This window comes from Pelodiscus sinensis, chromosome 1 (assembly GCF_052426305.1).
Source record: "Pelodiscus sinensis isolate ZL-2025 chromosome 1, ASM5242630v1, whole genome shotgun sequence".
Classification (NCBI taxonomy): Eukaryota; Metazoa; Chordata; order Testudines; family Trionychidae; genus Pelodiscus; species Pelodiscus sinensis.
The window spans coordinates 351,557,344-351,579,835 of record NC_143052.1 but is presented as its reverse complement, the minus strand read 5'-3'; the positions used below and the strand labels follow the sequence as shown (position 1 = coordinate 351,579,835).

General features: G+C 48.6%; 2 protein-coding genes across 2 annotated transcripts; one reads left to right on the top strand and one right to left on the bottom strand.

Moving 5' to 3' along the window:
* The first annotated feature begins 10,440 nt into the window (after positions 1-10,440).
* LOC149526029 (olfactory receptor 52P1-like) lies at positions 10,441-10,863 on the top strand. The gene has a single exon (XM_089780488.1). It carries the CDS (start codon positions 10,441-10,443, stop codon positions 10,861-10,863), a length of 423 nt encoding a protein of 140 aa, XP_089636614.1.
* A 6,842-nt stretch (positions 10,864-17,705) lies between these two features.
* LOC102445685 (olfactory receptor 52N4-like) lies at positions 17,706-18,677 on the bottom strand. Its single transcript, XM_006110241.3, has one exon. The coding sequence runs from the start codon at positions 18,675-18,677 to the stop codon at positions 17,706-17,708; it is 972 nt and encodes a 323-aa protein (XP_006110303.3).
* Between the last annotated feature and the right edge of the window lie 3,815 nt (positions 18,678-22,492).

Here is a 22,492-nt window from a genome sequence, read left to right as displayed (position 1 = left end):
GGGGATTGGGAGGTTTAGACTGGCTGAGGGCAGGAGATGCAGGTTTGGAGATGCAGGAATCAGGGTAGAGGGGTGCAGGTACTTGGTCCTGCTGTGAAGGCAGGGGAGCAGTCTCAATGACCTTTCAAGGTCTCTTCCAGAGATAGGCAATCTCTATTTTGGGGGAGGGATAGCTCAGTGGTTTGAGCATTGGCCTGCTAAACCCAGGGTTGTAAGTTCAATCCTTGTAGAGGCCATTTAGAGATTTGGGGCAAAAATTTGTCAGGGATGGTACTTGGTCCTGCTGTGAAGGCAGGGGACTGGACTCGATGACCTTTCAAGGTCCCTTCCAGTTCTAGGAGATCGGTAATCTCCATTAATTTACGTGTCAGGGTCAGGGATGGCAGACACAGGGAAGGTGGGGGGAGTAGGAATCAAGGCATGGGACTGTTGCTCAGGAGGGGCTATGGGCAGGTGGCTGGGGGCACAGGGGATTGAGAAGTGAGGGTTTGGGGATGAGGAGGGGCACTGGGCAGGGGCAATAGGGGTATGTCTAGACTACATGGCTCTGTCAACAGAGCCATGTAGATTTGTTTATTGGGCAAAGGGAAATGAAGCGGCGATTTAAATAATCGCAGCTTCATTTAAATTTAAATGGCTGCCGCACTGAGCCGACAAACAGCTGATCAGCTGTTTGTCCGATCAGCGCGCTAGTCTGGACGCTCCACGGTCGACATCAAAGCCCTTTGTCGACCGCCCCGGTAAACCTCATCCCACGAGGAATAAAGGGGTGGTCGACAAAGGGCTTTGATGTCGATTGCGGAGCGTCCAAACTAGCTCACTGAGCTGACAAACAGCTGAACAGCTGTTTGTCGGCTCAGCACGGCAGCCATTTAAATTTAAATGAAGAGGCAATTATTTAAATCACGGCTTCATTTCCCTTTGCCTACAACCCTAATCTACATGGCTCCATCAATGGAGCCATTTAGTCTAGACACAGCCTAGGGTGTGGAGCTGCAGAAGTGAGGATTTAGGAGTGAGGAGGGTCTCAGAGCAGGGAGTTGGGAGTTCAAGTCATAGGTGAGGGCTGAGGGCAGGGGGCTGGGAGATTAGGGGCACTTACCAGTATCGGCTCCTCCCAGGGGCCCAGGGAGGAGGCAGACCCCACTGCCTTGCTAGTGACTCCCCCTTGGAGTCCAAGTCTGCACTTCCCATATGTTGGGTGATGGAGGGTTCAGAGTTGGGTGAGTGGGGGCTCTGTGCAGGCGGTGGGGGTGTAGAATCAGGCAGAAGGCTGGGTGCGGGGAGGGCTCAGGAGAGGCGGTGGGGAGCAGAGCAGGAGGTGGGAGGTGCAGGACCCATCGCGGAGGGCTGGGAAGTGAAGGGGGGCTTACCAGGGTTGCCAGTGTTGGTGAGGGTGGGCTGCTCTGGTGGAAGTTCCTCCCCCTGGGCTAGGGCTGTGCTCCCTGGCTGCAAAGTCCTCCCGGGGTAGGGAGGCAGGTTCTACAGACCAGCCCCAGCGTGCAGGTTGTCTGGAGGTGGGGAGGAGCATGGCCTGCAGCGGTCTCCCCAAGGAGGGCAGGCTATCTGGGGTGGCAGGGTCTAGGAGCTGGCCCCGGCCTCCAGACACCCCGCCCCCAGCCTGCAGGGGTGGAGTGGGTGATGGACTCAGTACTGCCCCTGACCTGCATTGGCCCTCTGTGGTCTGCAGGGTCTCCATGGGGGAGGAGGGCAAGCTCTAGGGGCTGTCCCAGCCTGCAGCAGCCTCCATGGCCTGCAGGTTCTCTACAAGGGGGACAGGCTCTGGGGCTGCCCTCCGCTTGCAGCGCACCCCCTTGCAGCCTGCAGGGTCGCTATTAGGGGTGCAGTCTCCAGGCTTCCCTTGAGCTGCAGCAGCCAGTGGTCAAGGCTCTTACAGCAGGGCCAGGGACCCAGGGCCCCTCCCCCCAGCTGGCCTGTAGCTGGGGTTCGGGAAGGGGGACAGGGCACGAGTGCAGCAGCTCCCTTGTGGTCTGCAGCCTTCCTGGGGTGCAAGGCTCTGGGGGCCAGCCCAGGGTTCTAGCTCCCCTCCCCCAATGGCCTGCAGCCTGTCCAGTTGGCGGGGGGCGGGCGGAAGGTGAGGTGATCCTTTCCAGTAACCTATGCCTGCCTGGCCTACAGCCTACCTGGGGGAGGGAGGTTCTGGTGCTTCCCACAACTTCCAGGCTTACCAAGGAGTGGGGTAGGCGCCAGGGTCTGCTCCCTGCCTGCCACAGACTCCCATGCATCCTACAGGGTCTTTGGGTGGGATGGGCTCCAGGGGCTGCCCCTAATCTGGCACCCAGGCCCCTGCAGCCTGCAAGCTTGTCATGGGGGTGGGAGGGGGAGCAGGCTTTGGCCCCTGGCTCCCTGCGAGTGGGGCAGTCTCTGAAGGCTGCCCCTTGCCTGGCAATCCCCCACACCGTAGCTTGCAGGCTTGCCCCCAGCCTTCCTGAAGGCTCATCGTGGAGGGGGAAGGCTCTGGGGTCTGTCCCCAGGCTGCTGCAGTCGTTCCGCTGCCTGGAGGTCCGGGCCTATATTGGTGGTGGTGGGGCTCTTGGGTGTGTGTGGAGGTTTGGGGCAGGGAGATGGGAGAGTTGGAGTTCAAAGGGGGAGAGGGCTGGGGGTGCTCATAGTGGTTGGAGGCTGGGTCCTGGGGTCGGTAGGCCAGGCATAGAGGTCGAGGGATGGGACAGAGGCTTTCCCTTTACCTGATCTGTTGCAGAGTCCCTATTGGCCACACTCTCTCTGCCCTTCCCATTGCAAATTCTGGGAACACAGTCCCATTCCCAGCACCTCCCGTTTTCCAGGCACAACCAACCCCTGACCTTGCTTTAAGTTTGGGTAAGCGGAAGCTGCACACTAAATGAGGCAGAGCCCTGGGAATCAGCTGGAAGAGGCCACGGGAGTCATTGGGTGCATCTAGACTGCATGGCTCCGTCGACGGAGCCATGCAAACTAGTTTACTCGGCACAGTCAAAGAAGCTTGGATTTAAATAATCCCTGCTTCATTAAAGTAAAAATGGCCGCTGCGCTGTGCCAACAATCAGCTGATCCGGCACAGGGGGGCAGTCTAGACGCGCCACGGTCAACAAGAGAATCCTTTGTCGACTGCTCCGTTATGCCTCGTGAAACAAGATTTACCGGAGCAGTCGACAAAGGCTTCCCTTTTCGACCATGGCGCTTCTAGACTCCCACACTGTGCCAGGTCAGCTGATTGTCGGCACAGTGCAGCAGCCATTTTTATTTTAATAAAGCAGGGATTATTTAAATCCCCGCTTCTTTGACTATGTTGGGTAAACTAGTTTGTATGGCTCCGTCGACGGAGCCATGTAGTCTAGACGCATTTATTGAGTCCAGGCCCCTGCCAAAAGCAGGACCAACCCCAACTAAATCATCTCAGCCAGGGCTTTGTCAAGCTGGGACTTAAAAACGTATAGGGATGGAGATTCCACCACCTCCCTAGAGAACCCATCCCAGTGCTTCACCATCCTCCTAGGGAAATAGCTTTTCCCTATATCCAACCTAGACCTCCCCCACTGAAACTTGGGACCGTTGCTCCTCATTCTGCCATCTGTCACTACTGGGAACAGCCTCTCTCCATCCTCTTTGGAAACCCCCTTCAGGGAGTTCCATAGATCACAGAGGAACTCAGCAATGTTCTTCATGGCACAATAATTACTGATGGTTGGGTAGAAACTTGATCCAGGGCCTTCCTGTTGAGCAGCAAGGTTCTCACTATCTAGACTAGTATGCTTCAACATCTAGTTCTGCAGGAGCAGTATCATGACTAGTGTCCTACAACCAATATAATCAGTGGATCAGGTGCACGTTCATTTTTAAGGTGATCTTGGGCCGTTCCCTCATAGAGTAGATGAACAATAAGTGGGAGCAACCAGATAAATATTCAGTTTAGTCCTCACATAGGGATACTGGCAAGTACCTTTGAAGCCAAGATCTTGGGAGAAGAAGGCCTTTCCCCCACCTTGTTAGGTTGTGTAAATTCAGGATTGTGTCATGTGGCTGCAAAAAGTGGCAGTGAATTTCCAAGGTTAAGGCACTGAATATTAAAGCTGCACAGGCTGAATATTGGTTTTGGTTCTGTACAGTGTGGCAGCGTTCCCAGGCACAGTGCAGATGGTCATACACTGCACACAAGAAAATAAAGCCGTCATCAATTGCTAGGCTGCACAGTCTGTGAGCTTCTAATTGTTCTGAGACTCCTATCATTTCCTGATGCTCAAGGGCCCAAGGCAATTGTCAGAGAAATTGTCCAATCGGAGATTCTGCTGAGAGAAATTATAAAGGTTGCTGTCCAGCGCGGCCAGCGTCAGACGTGTAAGACTCAAATGCTGATTCCAGGGCTCTGCCGCAGTACGGAGATTTTCTCTCTCTGCTCAGTGGGCTTTTGGTGAGTTGCCTGGCTCTGCATTAATGCTAAGTATTAAGGGCTTAGTTGCACTTCAGCAACATTTGCTCCGGCTTTCACCAGCACAGTGATTAGAACTGTTTGGAATTTTTAACAAAACACCCCGGGATTTAGCTGGTTAAGGCGGATCTCCAAATGTATTGGAAATAGCTCAGACCAATATTGGTTTTTCAGATCAGTTCCTTGTCCTTCTCTCTGTCTCAGAGGCTGCCTTCTTTGGGAGGTGTGTGCTTTCCCTCTCCTTCATTCAAATATTGCACAGCTGCAACTTCATGTCTCAGTGAGGAAGTGCAGCCCCGGTCTCTCCAGTGTGCGTGAGTGTCAGGGTTTTTTTTTTTGGCGTCAGACATACAGGCTATGTCTAGACTGCAGGCTTCTTTCGAAAGAGGCTCTTTCGAAAGCATCTTTCGAAAGAGCCTCTTTCAAAAGATCGCGTCTAGACTGCAGGCGGATCTTTCGAAAGAGAAATCCGCTTTTTCGAAAGAGAGCACCCAGCGAGTCTGGATGCTATCTTTCGAAGACGGCCTCTTTACATTGAAGAACGCCTTCTTTCGAAAGAAGGCGTTCTTCCTCGTGAAACGAGGTTTACCGCCATCGAAAAAAAAGCCGCGTTCTTTCGAAATAATTTCGAAAGAACTCGGCTTGAGTCTGGACGCAGGGGAAGTTTTTTCGGGAAAAGGCTACTTTTCCCGAAAAAAACCCTGAGTCTGGACACGGCCACAGTGTGTGTGTGTGTGAGGGAAGTATGAGAGACAGTGGGCACACCATTCCTGCCCCGCCTCAGCCCAGCTCCCCCCTCCCACGTGTGGAAGTCTCACTCACCATGTCCCCCGCCTGGCCCCGTTGGGGACTGAGCAGCACGGAGCAGGAAGGATCCGGATCTTCCCCGGGACACCATTCTGCCAGACTGGCTCTGACTCTCTGAGCTCCCCAGAGCTGTGCCGAGCTCGAGCCTATGGCCAGGAGGGAGGCATTCGGCTTTGGGGAAGAGGCCAGAGAAGACAGGAGTCTGGCCACAGCTAGCGAGGGGATCGTCCAGGCCTACAGTCAGGGATGGGGTGTGGTACCTACATGGAACAATCACCAGCATGGTTGTGCATGTGGGTTGTGGACCAGGGCGTTGGTTGTACACTTGATGGCAGGCAGTGCTGGGGCTCTGGTAGCAGGCAGGAGGTGTTTATTGACAGGAAGATGTTTGTGAGGGCTGTAGACAGGCAGGTGGGCAAAGCTGTTGAAATTAATTTTCTTTGTAATTGTTGGTCCAAGGCCAACACTGGGACTTCTGCTGGCACTGAGGGTGTGTCTAGACTACATGGCTCCATCAACGGAGCCATGTAGATAAGTTTACTCGGCAAAGGGAAATGAAGCAACGATTTAAATAATCACTGCTTCATTTGCATCAAAATGGCCGCTGCACTGTGCCGATCAGCTATTTGTCGGCACACTGCGGCAGTCTAGACGGGGATCTGCCGACCCCAGAACCCTTTGACAAACAGCTGATCGGCACAGCACGGTAGCCATTTTAAAGTAAATGAAGCAGTGATTATTTAAATAACCGCTTCGTTTCCCTTTGCTGAGTAAACTCATCTACATGGCTCCGTCGACGGAGCCATGTAGTCTAGACACACCCTAAGTGACTATGAGGGAGTCACAGGGTCTCTTTGTCCTGGCAAGTTATCGAATTCAAGCCTGGATGTCCCAACCTTTCCTCAGTTTTGTTTCCAAATGTTTTTTGTTGTTACGTAACTTCAGGTATTTCACTAGTGGAAAGAACCATTGATCTTTGTGTGATACAGGACCCATCTTCATGGTGGGGTTATGACAGGACTATAGCATAACTATGATACATTTTAGGCAAGAAAAATCATGTAGGATGCCATTGGTTTAATAGAGTTATCCAATGTGTGGGCATGCATCATTTTTCACCTGAAGTTCTGAATATTGACTACAAGTAGTTACATCTGGGTAACGCCCACTAGGAAAGATGCTTTCAGTGTACATAGAGGGCTGGGAAGGGCCTATTCAGGGCAATGAACCATTAAGGAAAATAACAGTTCTTAGGAGAAACTTATCTCAACCTGGTAAGCTATCCTGAGAACTCTCCACAGAGCCTATAAGTAATGGTATTTTTGACACTAAAAGGGCATTTGACCTAGTCACATAACTCTGTACGTCATCTTGGGCTACCTGTATTTCTCACAAAATGTTGAGAGAACCAGACTTTGAAGCAAAATGTTGCTGCTGTGTGCTAAGTCTATGCAAGGCAAGAGGTAACACCCCTGGTGACTTTTCACTCCCGCCAGAAGAAAACTCCTGGAAACACTTTAAAAAAGAAAAAAAAGACTGGATGGCGGGATGTGCTGGACCAAGGCTAAAGCAATTCTAGTTTGCTTATAGAAACCTGAGAATCATAGAATCATAGAATACTAGGACGGGAAGGGACCTCAAGAGGTCATCGAGTCCAATCCCCTGCCCTCATGGCAGGACCAAGAACCCTCTAGACCATCCCTGGCAGTTTGTCTGTCCAACCTGCTCTTAAATATCTCCAGTGATGGAGATTCCACAACCTCCCAGGGCAACTTATTCCAGAGAGTACTCTGGAATTAATGACTACCCTGACAGTTAGGAACTTTTTCCTCGTGTCCAACCTAAACCTCCCTTGCTGCAGTTTAAGCCCATTGCTTCTTGTTCTGTCCTCAGAGGCCAAAATGAACAAGTTTTCTCCCTTCTCCTTTTAGATACCTGAAAACGGCTATCATGTCCCCCCCTCAGTCTTCTCTTTTCTATACTAAACAAACCCAATTCTTTCAGCCTTCCCTCATAGGTCATGTTCTCTAGACCTTTAATCATTCTTGTTGCTCTTCTCTGGACCCTCTTCAATTTCTCCACATCTTTCCTGAAATGTGGTGCCCAAAACTGAACACAACACTCCAACTGAGGCCCAACCTGCGCAGAGTAGAGCGGAAGAATGACTTCTCGTGTCTTTCTCACAATACACCTGTTAATACACCTGAGAAACCCTAGATGAAGTAATGAACTTGTTTTATCTCAGTGTGTTTATCTAATCATGTTGGTTATTCTCCACTCCACATTGAGGGAGGGTTGAACGGGGTAACAAATTCATACTAGAGGGCATTTGCGCCCCAAAAAGATGCTGTAGCTCTGGGCTCTTAGGCTAGGGATCTTGTGGTTATTTTGTCTGTAACCTCTCTATTGCTGTTTCATGCAGTGGCTGGCCAGAAATCCTGCACGTAACTGCAGCTGGGTGAGTCCCTGCCTATGTGAATGCTGGTAGAGGTGGAGGACCAGGAGAATTTCTCCAGCTTGTCACAGCAGCAGAATGAGAGAAGGAGCCCAGGTTGGTGAGCTCAAGGACTCAGTGGAACCCCAGGTTCAACATATCCCTATCCTCACTTTCATGTTTCAGTTAGAACCACAGAATCATAGAACACTAGAACTGGAAGGGACCTCAAGAGGTCGTGGAGTCCAGCCCCCTGCCTTCATGGCAGGACCAAGCACCCTCTAAACCATCCCTGGCAGTTTCTCTGTCCAACCGGCTCTTCAATATCTCCAGTGATGGAGATTCCACAACCTCCCTAGGGAATTTATTCCAGTGTTTAACCACCTTGACAGGTAGGAAGTTTTTCCTAATGTTCAATCTAAACCTCCCTTGCTGCAATTTAAGACCACTTTTTCTTGTCCTATCCTCAGAGGCCAAGGAGAACAATTTGTCTCCCTGCTCCTTTGGCAACACCCTTTTAGATACTTAAAAACTGCTATCATGTCCCCTCTCAGTTTTCTCTTTCCTAAACTAAGCAAGCCCAATTCTTTCAGTCTTCCCTCATAGGCCATGTTTTCTAGACCTTTAATAATTTCTGTTGCTCTTCTCTGCACCCTCTCCAGTTTCTCCACGTCTTTCTTAAAATGCAGTGCCCAGAACTAGACACAATACTCCAACTGGCCTAATCAGCATAGAGTAGAGCAGGAGAATGACTCGGGTGGAAAAGCTATTCTGGTAGGAAGTCAATTGATTAGCAAACCACACAGGATGTTGGGCACTATAGGGATCTTTAGCTAAGGTACTAGAAGCATTGCTCCAGAGCAAATGGGAAAGAGAAAAACACCCACAGGGGAAAGAGAAAGAGAGAGAGAGAGAGAGAGAGAGAGAGAGAGTAGTTTAACAAAGGAATAAAAAAACCAGAGATAATAATAAATCTAAATTAAATTTGATTACAACAGTCAGGTTTAACAAACTATGACTGATCACACTAGTCAATAACAGAAGGCTACCCAGAGAGAAACAGAGGAGAGAGAGAGAGAGAGAGAGAGAGAGAGAGAGAGGGAGATGGATTTCACAACTTTGAAGCTTGAGTTGATATGGGTTCCCAAATAATTATGGTAGCTGAGAGTCTGGAATGCTAGAGACCATCAGAGCTGCCAGCATGACCCATCAGGAGAAGAGGTTCCATTGCAACTGAGGCAGATGTTGGGTCTAGGCATCAAAACACTCTACAGGTTGAACCTCCCTAGTCCAGCACTCTCAGGTCCTGCCTGTTGCCAAACCTGAGAACTTGCTGAACCATGGGAAGTCGATATTGTCTAGCAGCATGACTAACACTTCCACAGCTCATTGGGCTCTTAGGGTATGTCTACACTAGCCCCCTAGTTCGAACTAGGGAGGCTAATGCAGGCATTCGAAATTGCAAATGAAGTCTGGGATTTAAATATCCCGGGCTTTATTTGCATCTTCCCGTCCGAGCGCCATTTTTAAATCCCCTTAGTCTGAACTAACTGCCCGCGGCTACACGCGGCAGTCAAACGTTAACTCATACTAAGCCCTTAGTTTGAGTTAACTGTTACACCTCATTCCACAAGGTGTAACAGTTAACTCGAACTAAGGACTTAGTTCAGATTAATGTTTGACTGTCGCGTGTAGCCGCGGGCAGTTAGTTCGGACTAAGGGGATTTAAAAATGGCGCCTGGATGGGAAGATGCAGATAAAGCCCAGGATAGTTAAATCCCAGGCTTCATTTGCAAATTTGAATGCCTACATTAGCCTCCCTAGTTTGAACTAGGGGGCTAGTGTAGACTACCCCTAGAAGACATTTAGGGGTAAATTAGAGCCAAATAAGAGCACAGAGCACTGAGGCCGTGTCCAGACTCAGGGGTTTTTTCGGGAAAAGTAGCCTTTTCCCGAAAAAACTTCCCCTGCGTCCAGACTCAAGCCGCGTTCTTTCGAAATTATTTCGAAAGAACGCGGCTTTTCTTTCGATGGCGGTAAACCTCAATTTACGAGGAAGAACGCCTTCTTTCGAAAGTTCCTCTTTCGAAAGAAGGCGTTCTTCAATGTAAAGAGGCCGTCTTCGAAAGAGAGCATCCAGACTTGCTGGGTGCTCTCTTTCGAAAAAGCGGATTTCTCTTTCGAAAGATCTGCCTGCAGTCTAGACGCGATCTTTTGAAAGAGGCTCTTTCGAAAGATGCTTTCGAAAGAGCCTCTTTCGAAAGAAGCCTGCAGTCTAGACATAGCCTGAGAGTCAGAATTGGTGGTTGTAAACTAACTGTAGGGGACCACGGGAAACTTAGCCATACCCATGATAAGTGGATGTCCACCTAACCAAAATCATGCCGGTCAATGGATGTTGCTAAACCATAGAATACCAGATTAGAGAGGTTCAACCTGTACATAATCATGGGCAGTGGTTTATATATATATAGGATAGGAAAAGGATAATGGTTCCAGGCAGGGGAGTCCCATGGATGCAGGCAACCTTGGCAGTCGCCTAGGGTGCCGCGTTCAACAGGGCGCCCAATGGTGATGTCACGCCATTGAGGCCTATAGAGACGGGGGCACCAATCGTGCATTTCGCCTAGGGCGCCAGCTGCCGGCACGAATAGCTAAGCTGGGGCTAGTGGGTTTGATAAGAGCTATTCTTTTAGTTCTGCCACTGCCCCTCCTCCTGAGCAGGCTGCCATTCTGTGCCAACCGCTTTATCCCCCACACGCACTGCGACCACATGGCAGTGGCAAAAATGTCATGTGGGGACATCACAGCAAACACATTGTATGGCTTGGGGATGGCAGTTGTAGTCATTGGGTTTGACCTGACGGTCATTGTCCTATCTTATTCTGTGATCATCAGGGCTGTCCTCAGAATCAACTCCAAGAAAGCCCACCAGAAAGTCCTCGATACCTGCACAGCCCATGTCTGTGTGATGATGATGGCTTATTCTGTTGGACTCTTTTCCTCTCTGACGCACCGGTTTGGTCATGACATCTCTCTACATGTTCATGTACTCTTGGCCAACCTCTATTTCCTCTTCCCTCCCATGTTCAACCCTGTCATTTATGGGGTCAAAAGCAAAGAGCTTCGTGACAAACTTGGAAAATACATCATTAGAACGTGCTCACTTATGGCCACTGACTTTAAATCTGCATGATACAACAAAATGGAGACAACTGGACTATATTATCTTGAATTTGAGGGCTGTGCACCTTAGAATGCGATCACGCCAAATGCAACCATATGCTGGGCACTCCAACTCTATGAATTAAGCAGATGGACCAAATACTGAAGGGCTACATCTACACTGGCACCCTTTTCCGGAAAAGGGACGCAGATGAGCCAAGTCGGATTTGCAAATGCAGTGGGGATTTACATTTTCCCCGCTCCATTTGCATGAATATGGCTGCCGCTTTTTTCCGTCTCGGGGCTTTGCTGGAAAAAAGCACTAGTCTAGACAGGGCTCTTTCGGAAAATAAAGCCTTTTCCAGAAGATCCCTTATTCCTGATTTTAAGAGGAATAAGGGATCTTCCGGAAAAAGCTTTATTTTCCAAAAGAGCCCTGTCTAGACTGGCGCTTTTTTCCGGCAAAGCCCCGAGCTGGAAAAAAGTGGCAGCCATGTTCATGCAAATGCAGCGGGGAAAATGTAAATCCATGCTGCATTTGCAATTCCGACTTGGCTCATCTGCATCCCTTTTCCAGAAAAGGGTGCCAGTGTAGACACAGCCAAGGATTTATTGGCAAGGAGACTGAAAGAAGATAAATGGATTAAAACCTTGAGTCTAATGTCACTGACAAGAAGCGTTGATTGAAAAGTAAGAACATTGATGACACATGAGTGACCTTTATGACTGATGTGTTCTGATGATGTTATTAAAGATCAGCTAAAAGAATGTACTTTGCAGCAGTTCCCAGACATTATCTTGAGAAATGTTTTTCCTAACACCCTTTCTCCGTAGAAGGTGAGCAATTGGACAGTGTGAATCCACTATCAGTTACTCAATACCATTCCTGATCTTTCCAATGTTTTAAACCTACTGCTTATGTCTGTGTGGGTATGTTATTCTAAAATAAATTAGTGCATGTCTACTCTATAAGACTTTATTTCAAAATAATGTTGAGCTGGAGGATTTCTTACTCCAATTCTTGGTAAACCTCCTTTCACGAGGAGTAAGGGAAGGCGAAGGAAGAGTGTTCTTCCTTCGACTTCCTGCTGTGCAGACAGCGCCAAAAGGCAAATTACGCTATTTAGACTTCAGCTACGCAATTGACGTAGCTGAAGTTGAGTAGCTTAATTCGTGTTTTGCCCTGCTGTGTAAACGTGCCTTAAGTGAATTAAAAAAACCCTTCATTTTAAGGAATAGATTGGGATACATGCTGGTTATGGCAGGAGGGATAGCTCGGTGGTTTGAGCATTGGTCTGCTAAACCCAGGATTGTGAGCCCAATCTTTGAGGGTATGTCTACACTAGCCCCCTAGTTCGAACTAGGGAGGCTAATGAGGGAGACTGAAATTGCAAATGAAGCACAGGATTTAAATATCCCATGCTTCATTAGCATGATCCCAGGTGGTCGCCATTTTGGAAATTGACTAGCTCGAAATAACGGCCAGCATCTACACATGGCAGTGAAATGGGAGTTCAAAGTAAAGCCCTTAATTCGAATTAGCTCTTAAACCTCATTCCAGGAGGAATAACAGCTAATTCAAGTTAGGGCTTCACTTCGAATACCCATTTCACTGCAGTGTGTAGACACGGGCAGTTATTTCAGGCTAGTCAATTTCCAAAATGGTGACTGCCCGGGAACATGCTAATGAAGTGCGGGATATTTAAATCCTGTGCTTCATTTGCAATTTCAGTCTCCCTCATTAGCCTCCTTAGTTCAAACTGGGAACTAGTGTAGATATATCCTTAGGGATCTGGGGCACATCTCTCAGGGATAGTACTTAGTCCTGTCCCAATAGTAGGGGACTGGACTTGACTCAATGACCTCTCAAGGTCCCTTCCATTTCTATGAGATAGATTTAATCTGAGCAAGACAAACCAGAGTCAGGCAAGAGGTAGAGCAGTATCACCAAGTTGCAGATGGAGCAGAAAAGAACCACGAGAGTAACCTTCATCTCTAACAATAAAGTTGGACTTCATAGATCCCCCTCTATTTGCTTTTGGACTGCCCCAGCAGGGGGAGCCCCTGGACTGCGCTGGCCCAGGGAAGCTGGGCCGTACCACAGGGAGAGGCAGTTTCTGCCTGAGAGGAAAGGAGATTGACCTTGCTACGTGTGGCCACCGGAAGGTGCCTTGGGGTGAGCAGACGCCCTTCGCGCTCCTGTACCCAACACAGAGACCTGGGACAGCCACGGAGAGATGGTAGGAAGTGGCCCAGGGAGGCCCAGGCATCAAGTATATTAGGTCAGGGGAGGATCATGCTTCCCCGTGGTGCAGATGCCAACCTTCTGCCTTTGAGAGCATGGGCCATAGTGGCTCCATTTTTGCTCCACCCCGATGTCCCCTCCCACTTTTCCCCCTTCACCCCAACTGAGTTCCACCTCTTCCTGCCTAGGCTCCGCCCATCCACTGAGACCCCCTCTAAATCCTTACTATCCTCTCCCAAGAGCCCCCCTCAAGCACACCTTTCACTGAGTTTTTCCCTTCCTGTCTGTATTCCCCTGGCTGTTGTGGCATTTGCTGTATCCGGACCCCCTCCTCCATAGTCCCACGACCCACAGCTTGCTGAGTCCTGCCCTCGGTACCCTCTTTTCCCCATCTCCCAAGGTCCCAACCACCAGCTTCTCCACGTGAAAAACCACATTTAAAAGGATCCCCCTCATATTCACGCTCCCTTAACCACAAGCAGAATAAGAAACAGGAAAATACCAAGAATAAAAACCATTCCAAAACATGCGCAATCTGCCACCCCCAAGCAGTGCTCTGAAAGGAGACATTTTATTCCCAACGCCAAAAGGAGTGGGCTGTGTAAAGGCCCAGGGGTCAAATTCTCACAGGATGGCATTGTGTGAAAGCAGAGACTAGGATGCAAGAATCCACAGTGTCCTGCTTTATCCGGCTGGCCAAGGAATTGAGTGAGGGGGCAGAGTGGGAGAAAAATCAAATAACTCCAATTGTGTCTAAAGGGGGGACTGTGCAGGAAATCAAAACTTTCTAAAAGAAAACTGCTCTAAGGGTTAAAAAGTTTTCCAGGCCTCTCTCCCTGTAACAGAGAGAAATCAAATTAGCTCTAATCAAGACCCTTACAATGCCTATCTCAACTTCATGGATACTCCTAGTCTGTCACAATTTGTCATGTAAACCCTTATCTTTGTCACAGTTTGCCTTTTAGACTTCTCCACTTCACATTCTCATGTGCCTTTGTTTTGTAAAACTTACTTCTAGCACTCCTGGGGTGAACAGAAGTCTCAGAGTACTTCTGCTGAGACTTTGATATGTTAAAGAAAAACAATCCACAACTGAACTGTCTAAGCATTCAGTATAAAGGATCCAAAAACCTGTAACTCAGGGCTGCTTTCACTCTTGGTGTGACAGCCTGCATGCATGCATCATAAAGTTTTTCCTTCTAGATTTCTCTCCTGCCTCACTGATTTGACCTCCGGCCTCGGACCCTTCTGGGGGCTCTGTACACCCGGGGAGCGAGATTTCCCCCTCAGCAGCATAAGAGAAAAGAATCCACAATGGAGCAACTTTCTGGAATGATACAATTTATTTTCATGGTATGATGAAGCCTTCAGGAAAAAAGTGCTTCTTGCAGTCTCACAAGCCACTCAATACAACACATGCCCTTGCACTTGAACTGTGAAAAGCACAATAATACTGAACGTTGAGATGAAAAGGTTTTCTATTCTTCTGGTTGACAAAGCACATTCTTAAAGGAGAAATGGCAGTGTGCTTGAGAGACACCAGAAACCTGGAAATAAAGGAACAATTTCTATGCTTTTGACTGCCCTGAGAGAGGGGACGCCAGCTTGCATGGAATTGGGTGACAGGAGAGGGGTCACATGAGGGTTACCTGTTGTGTTCCCTCCCTCTGAAGCAGCTGTATTGGCCACTGTCGGCAGACAGGATACTGAGCTAGATGAACCTTTGGTCTTACCCAGTATGGCCATTTTTATGTTCTTACCTTTTTCATCTAACACAATAGTAAACATTTCTTACAAGCATCAGGGACCAATGGGCCCTCGAATCTCTTCCACCCATGTGTGGAATAAATGTATTATGTGCACCAAGGTCTGTGTGAATGTGCACCCCCAGCAGAAAGAAAAACAACCCCTTAGCTATGCAATTCAGCTGGGCAACATTTGAATCTCTTCTGAGAACCCACAAAAGTATCCAGCTTGCAGGATCCAGGAACACTATCAGGGAGTGCCAATTTTCTGGTTGTAGCAGGATTATGAGGGAACACCTGTCATGGCAGGTCATGGAAGTGGAGCACTATCTATCTATCTATCTATCTATCTATCTATCTATCTATCTATCTATCTATCTATCTATCTATCTATCTATCTATCTATCTATCTATCTATCCCCCACACCACATCTCTCTCTTTCTCTCTCACTCTTGCTCTCTCTCTCTCTTTTCCCCCACACACCCTATCTATCTATCTATCTATCTATCTATCTATCTATCTATCTATCTATCTATCTATCTATCTATCTATCTATCTATCTATCTATCTATCTATCTATCCCAACAAACAGACATAGCTAGAAGTGCAGATACAGGACTGACTTGTGGTCCAGAGGGCAGTAACAGAGTGCACAGTAAATATGGAAGTGCCCTTTTGACCAGTTCAACACTTGCTCACACAACGATGCAGAGACCTAATAAGTGGAAGGCGGAGGGGGTCTTGGAGGAGGATAGATGGAGGGACTTGGGGAACTGCAGGTGGGGGCCACAGGGAGGGACTTTGGATTGGAGGGACATGATGAGCAGGAGGCTATGGGGATGCTGGAGAAGGAGGTTGTAGATTTTCAGCAAGAGATGGTGGGCGTGCCATGGGGAAGAGCATGGAGAAGAGGAGGGACTCAACTAGTGGTGGATGGTGGGAACGTGGAGGAAGGGGGATGGATCAGGCAGTGGACCACTGTGTGGGTGCAGGGATATTCTGGCCTCCCCATATGCTGGATCCACATGCCGCTTGTGCCTCTTAGTCATCCCTGCCTGTCAGAGCCCTAATAAACTGCAAAGAGCGGGGGTTAAAGTCTGGTGGAGGGGGAGGGAGTCGCCTGCCCAACCATCGACTGCTCTGCACATCACAGGCCTCAGTCCTGAGGTCCAAGTGACTCTACCTGACAGACAACCCTAAGCAATGATTATCCTCAGATGACAGACTTGCTGACTCAGAGGGTATGTCTACACTAGCCCTCTAGTTCGAACTAGGGAGGCTAATATAGGCATTCGAAGTTGCAAATGAAGCCCAGGATATTGAAATCCCGGGCTTCATTTGCAACTTCAAATGCTTACATTAGCCTCCATAGTTCGAACTAGGGGGCTAGCGTAGACATACCCAGAGGCTACGTCTAGACTGGCATCGTTTTCCGCAAATGCTTTTAATGGAAAAGTTTTTCCGTTAAAAGCATTTGCGGAAAAGAGAATCTAGATTGGCACGGACACTTTTCCGCAAAAGCACTTTTTGCGGAAAAGTGTCCGTGCCAATCTAGATGCAGTTTTGCGCAAGAAAGCCCCGATCGCCATTTTCGCGATCGGGGCTTTTTTGCACAAAACAATACTGCGTTGTCTACACTGGCCCTCTTGCACAAAAACATTTGCACAAGAGGGCTTTTGCCCGAACAGGAGCAGCATAGTATTTCCACAAGAACACTGACAATCTTACATGAGATCGTCAGTGTTCTTGCGGAAATTCAAGTGGCCAGTGTAGACCACTGCTTTTGTGGAAAAGCAGCTGCTTTTGCGGAAAAACATGCCAGTCTAGATTCAGCTGGAGTGTGTCAGCACTGCAGGGTTTAACTTGAAATAAGTGATGCAAATTGAGCTCCATCAATTGGGTAGCTTATTTCAAAATAGGGAGCGTCTACACAGCACTGATTTTGAAATAGAGCACTCCTCCTCCCACTTCCCTCACTCCTCGTACAATGAGGGTTACGGGAGTCATAGTCGGAAGACTCCAGCTTGGCAGTATTTTGACACTATTTCAAAATAAGTTATTTTGGAATAGCGCTAATTTTTTCAAAATAGCGTCGCAGTGTAGTCATACCCTCAGACTGTTGTTATTCTCCACACGTTTCACAGGTGTCTTGATAGCAGGGGTGGAGAATCTAAGACCTGAGGGCCAGATGTGCCCCCTCTCTGACTTGCCTGGATCCAGCTTCTGAGACTCATAGTTCCCCTCTGTCCCAACCCCCAGCATTTTGGGGGAGTGGGGCTGCACTGGGGCTCCAGTCTCCCGTCTCCCTACCACGGGGCTGGAGCACACAAAGTCTACTAGCCTGGGTCCCCCAGCCTCTTGCATCTTGTTTCTCAGTTTTGTTACTATTGAGTGCATTGGGGGCTGGTCTCGATGACCTCCTGAGGTCTCTTTCAGCCCTAGGATTCTATGATACTATGATCTGAGAAAACAATCTTTCATCTGTAGCAATGCTAAAAGCTAGTCACAACAATGCAAGAGAAAACGACCATCTTCATTGAATTTTTTGTCCACTGCGGCATCTGTGTTTTAAAGAACTTCAACCCAAACAGCTCAACTCATTTGCCCTGAGTCTGAGGCCAATGAACCACAGGGCAAAACTCTCCCTTGGTGCTTCATTTGTCCAAGGTCTTCACCTTGCTGTTGGTTGGAGGGCTGACGGGTGACAATAGGCATGGGGATGGTCAGAGAGGGGGGAATTGAGCAATGGTGAGAGTGGTACTTGGTGATGGAATGATTCTCACTGTATGGAACTTCTTGGATTGTGAATCTCCACAATGCTGGCTCAGCTGAACTGGGGTGAAGACCCTCAGTGAATGAGGAGATGTCCTTTCCCCTTTTTCTCACACAGATATGAAGTCAGTGGTCCCAGGCGAATACATTCTGCAGGTGAACTTGCCCACTTTGCCTCGGAGCTCTTTGGTTTTGACCCCATAAATGATGGGATTGAGCATAGGGGGGACAAGGAGATAGAGGTTGGCCAAGATGATGTGAACATGGGGAGCGATGCCTTGACCGAACCGAAGTGTCAGGAAGGAGAAGAGGCAGGAAGTATAGGATGTCAGCATCACACAGATGTGGGTTGTGCAGGTGTTGAGGGCTTTCTGGTGGGCTTTCTTGGAGGAGATTCTGAGGACGGTTGAGATGATCAGACCATACGACAGGGCAATGAGTGTCAGGTCAAACCCAGTGACTACAAACATTATCACCAAGCCGTATGTCCTGTTGACTGTGATGTCCCCACATGAAATCTTTGCCACTGACATGTGCTCACAGTACAAGTGGGGGATAATGTGGTTGGCACAGAATGGTAGCCTGCTCAGGAACAGGGGCATGGGAAGAATGAAGAGAACAGCTCTTAGCAGCGCCATTTGCCCGAGTTTCGCTACTGTTGCATTGGTGAAAATGGTGGTATATCTCAGAGGGTTGCAAATGGCCACATAGCGGTCAAAGGCCATTGTCATAAGAACAGCTGACTGCATCACAGAAACTGCATGAAGGAAGAACACCTGGGTGAGGCAGCCACCCATAGTAATGTCTTTCAGATTGAACCAAAATATACACAGGGCCTTTGGCACAACAGAAGTGGACATGACAATGTCTGTAAGAGCCAACATGAAGATCAGCAGGTACATCGGCTTGTGTAGGGTTTCCTCTTTGCCTACAACAAATAGAATCAAGGAATTTGCCAACAGGCCAATAATGTAGAACGAGGAGAAAGGGATAGAAATCCAGACATGGGCAGCTTCTAGGCCAGGGATGCCCATAAGGGTGAACGTTGCAGGGCCAGAGGGGGTGAGGTTGAAAACTGCCATGGGCTCAGAAATGCTCATGGTGCCTGAGAAGGAACAGAAGCACAGTGAGATGGGTTGCACACTTTATAACAAATAGTACAGCAAATATTTTGTAGTTATTACCAATCTAGAAAGGGAGCTGAGCAGTGAGGTGCTCACATTTGCAGATGTCACCAGATTATGTAGGTCATATTCAAGTCTCAAGAGGTCCTCAGAGGGAGCTAACCAATCCAGGTGAATGGGCAGTATGATGGAAGATGAGTTTTGATGTCAATAACTCCAGTGTGTGGTGTCCATTGGAGGGAAAATCTCGAATGTCTCAAACACCTTCCAAGGTTTTCATTTGTGTGCATGAATGGCCTGTACATCATGGCCTGTACATCATGGCCTGCTCACAGCACAAGCATGAAGAGAGACCGAGTAAAACAATGGGATTCAGGAAGAGAGGAATGGGGGAATGCTATGGAAAATTCAGTGCCATGAGATCAGTCGACATTTTACCCTCCTCTCAACTCCTCTTTGTACTTGGCACCTTTCTCACACAGGCTGTGTCTACATTGGCACCCTTTTCTGGAAAAGGGATGCTAATGAGACACTTCAGAATTGCAAATGCAGCGTGGATTTAAATTTTCCCCGCGGCATTTGCATGAACATGGCTGCCACTTTTTTACGGCTCGGGGCTTTGCCGGAGAAAAGCGACAGTCTAGACAGGGCTCTTTTGGAAAATAAACCCTTTTCCAGAAGATCCCTTATTCCTGATTTCAAGTAGGAATTAAATTAAATTTACATGGCTGCCGCGCTGAGCCGACAAACAGCTGATCAATGCGCTATTCTGGACGCTCCCCTGCCGACATCAAAGCCCTTTGTCGGCAGCCCCGTTATTCCTCGTTACACCAGGCTGAAGGAACTCATGCATGGATAAATGTTTTAGGTGATAAAAATAATAACCTGAGCCCATAAAATCTCTGCACTGAAGATGACCGTTCAACCCTCTCTTTTAATCACTAAGGCTACGTCTGCACTGAACAGTTACTTCAGAATAAGTTATTCTGAAATAACTGTGCTGTAGACACATCCTGTCAGAGCTGGTGATTGAATGGTCCCAGAGCTCCCCCACAGCACTCCCTGATGCTCTACACGGTGTGAATGGGTGTAACAAGTGAAGCCGGACAGATTTCTCCCTTGTTATCAGTGAGACACAGTCACTGATAAACGTACCCGCCTCCCGCTGCCTCCCGGGCCAGGGAAGCAGATGTGATGTGAGGCAAGCACCTCACCTTCTTGCAAGGAAGCATTGTGGGGAGCGCAGGGCAGCTCAGACGTTGTGGGAGCCAGAGATGACTAGGGAGCATGGAGAAGACACCGGTGACCAGCATGCTGCTGCAATCCAGGCATCCTGAGATGAGGAAGGAGAGTATGGTTCTGGGGGTCAGAATGCGACTGGAGGCTGTGGTAACTAAGGAGCATAGTTTGCTGAGGTCCCCTGGTGTGACACTGCTAACTGGGGTACCTCTGAAACTCTGACTCAACAGCCTTGATCCTGCAGCCTTGGTCAACACATTGGTCCTGCCTAGAGCAGGGGGCTGGACTTGATGACCTTCTGAGATCTCTTCCAGTTCTATGATTCTATGATAAGGGGATGGTTTGATGAGATAACATGATCTTGGTAACTAATTGACCATTCATTATCAGTGGGAAATAGGTCAAGGGAGGGATGATACGAGTTACTATAGAGAACTTTCTGGGTGTCTTGCTGGTGAGTCTTGCCCACATGCTCAGGGTTTAGCTGATCGCCATATTTGGGGTCGGGAAGGAATTTTCCTCCAGGGTAGATTGGCAGAGGCCCTGGAGGTTTTTCACCTTCCTCTGTAGCATGGGGTGCAGATCACAGCTGGAGGATTCTCTGCATCTTGGGGCCTTCAAAGTATTTGAAGGCTTCAGTATCTGAGATATAGGTGAGAGGATTATTCCAGGAGTGGCTGGGTGAGATTCTGTGGCTTGCACTGTGCAGGGGGTCAGACTAGATGATCATAATGGTCCCTTCTGACCTTAAAGTCTATGAGTCTATGAGCCTGGGCTCCCTCTCTCCATGGGCTGCTGGGACATGCTGCAGACCTACTCCCGGTCCTGAACCTCCACCAGCATTGACACAGGCAGTTACATGCAAGCTCACTGACCAGCCGCTGCATGGACCAGCCATAGAGAGATTACAGACAAAGGAACCACCAGCTCCTTAGCCTTGGAACCCAGACAGTACCATTCTGCCCTAACCCAAGCTCCAGTATGAATTTGTCACCGGGTTTGACCCGTCCTCATTTAGGGCTAGCACCGGTCTTGGACAAAGAGACAGATCATTCAATAGGCACAATCAGCACCGTGCCTCAGGCCTACAAAAAAATTCAGGGCCTACAAAATTCACAATTGACTAGAAAATAAGAAAAGAAAACTTAGTAATTTGCCAGCTTTAGTCAACGAACAACATACAGGTATAACATACAATTTAACTGTTTAACTGTTTCAGGGGTGTAGTATTGTTTCAGGTTAGTACTCTTCCTCTCTAATTGCTCACTAATGGTTTTTATCTGCCTCCCATTTTTTCCCTCCCTTCCCCTCCCTTTCTCCCCTATTTATTTTAAAGTTCTGGACATCCAACACTTTAGTCATCTGAAGAAGTGGGCTGTGCCCACTACGTCCCATCTACATGTTTTGTTAGTCTATAAAGTGCTACCAGACCATTTGTTGTTGTTTAAGTTTATACAATTTGCTATAAAGCATATAGGTGATGAGGCATTTCTCCCCTATATATTTATATATAATCCTATTTAAAGGCTACATTTATGAGAGGGCCTAGGCCAACCATAATCCGGCCCTGCTTGGATCAATAATCAGAATGAAAAATGTCCCTAAAATTATTGCTAGTCTCTGGGTTTACTACTCTATGCACCCACAACCACCAGCTCTGCCCACCTGACCATGTGCAGCCCATTCCCTATCCCATGTCCTTCCATGCTGCCAGCCTGCCCTACAACCTGCAATGCTGGCCACTTGGTCATAGAGGTTCCCATTCCCCCTCAGAATTTCCATCCGTGCCACTGGAGCAAAACCAGGTGCCAGACCCCACAGGGAGAGCTCACAGAAACACCTCCTCAGAGTAGGCTAAACTCAGTGTCTGCCTGCACCCAGGAATAGGAGGATGTCAGCAATGAAGGGAACTCCAGCAGCTGCTCAGTCTGTGAAGGGAAGGAGAGAGGAACCAGCCCAGCAGGATGGAGAAAGAGGGAAGAGACTAAAACGTGCCACTGTCAGCCACCTTTCCTGAAAAGGCTACGAAGCCTTAATGTGCGGCAGCCTGTTGGGAACCCAGATACACCTTCCTGAGGCTGCTTTTCCTGACGTTGCCGGGAGGCTGAAGTGAGGTTACTCATGGAGAGAGGGATGGTCAGGGGACGGTGTCAGAGATACTCTCTTACTGCATGGTGCGTAGAACACACTGAGACAGCCTGCCAAAGAAAGCCTCCTAATGCCTCTCTGGTTAGTGCCTGAGGCAGGCTGTCCATTCCCTATTTCACCCATTCCAGACTCCACACCGCTGCAATCCGGACACTCCACCTCCCACCCTCTTTTCCCCCCACAGACACACCAAGGCCCCCGGCTTTCCTCTACACCAGAAATACGTTTTCCTGCCATTTGGTGTTTGTCTTCCTCTCCAGAACCAGAGATGCAGGGGAAGGAGAACAACAGACCTCTCCTTCCCCCTCCCCATAAAAAAGCTATGCTAATTTTTCTGAACCCCCAGCCTGTGAATTGGAGATTTGAGAAACTCTCGTCTCCTCCCA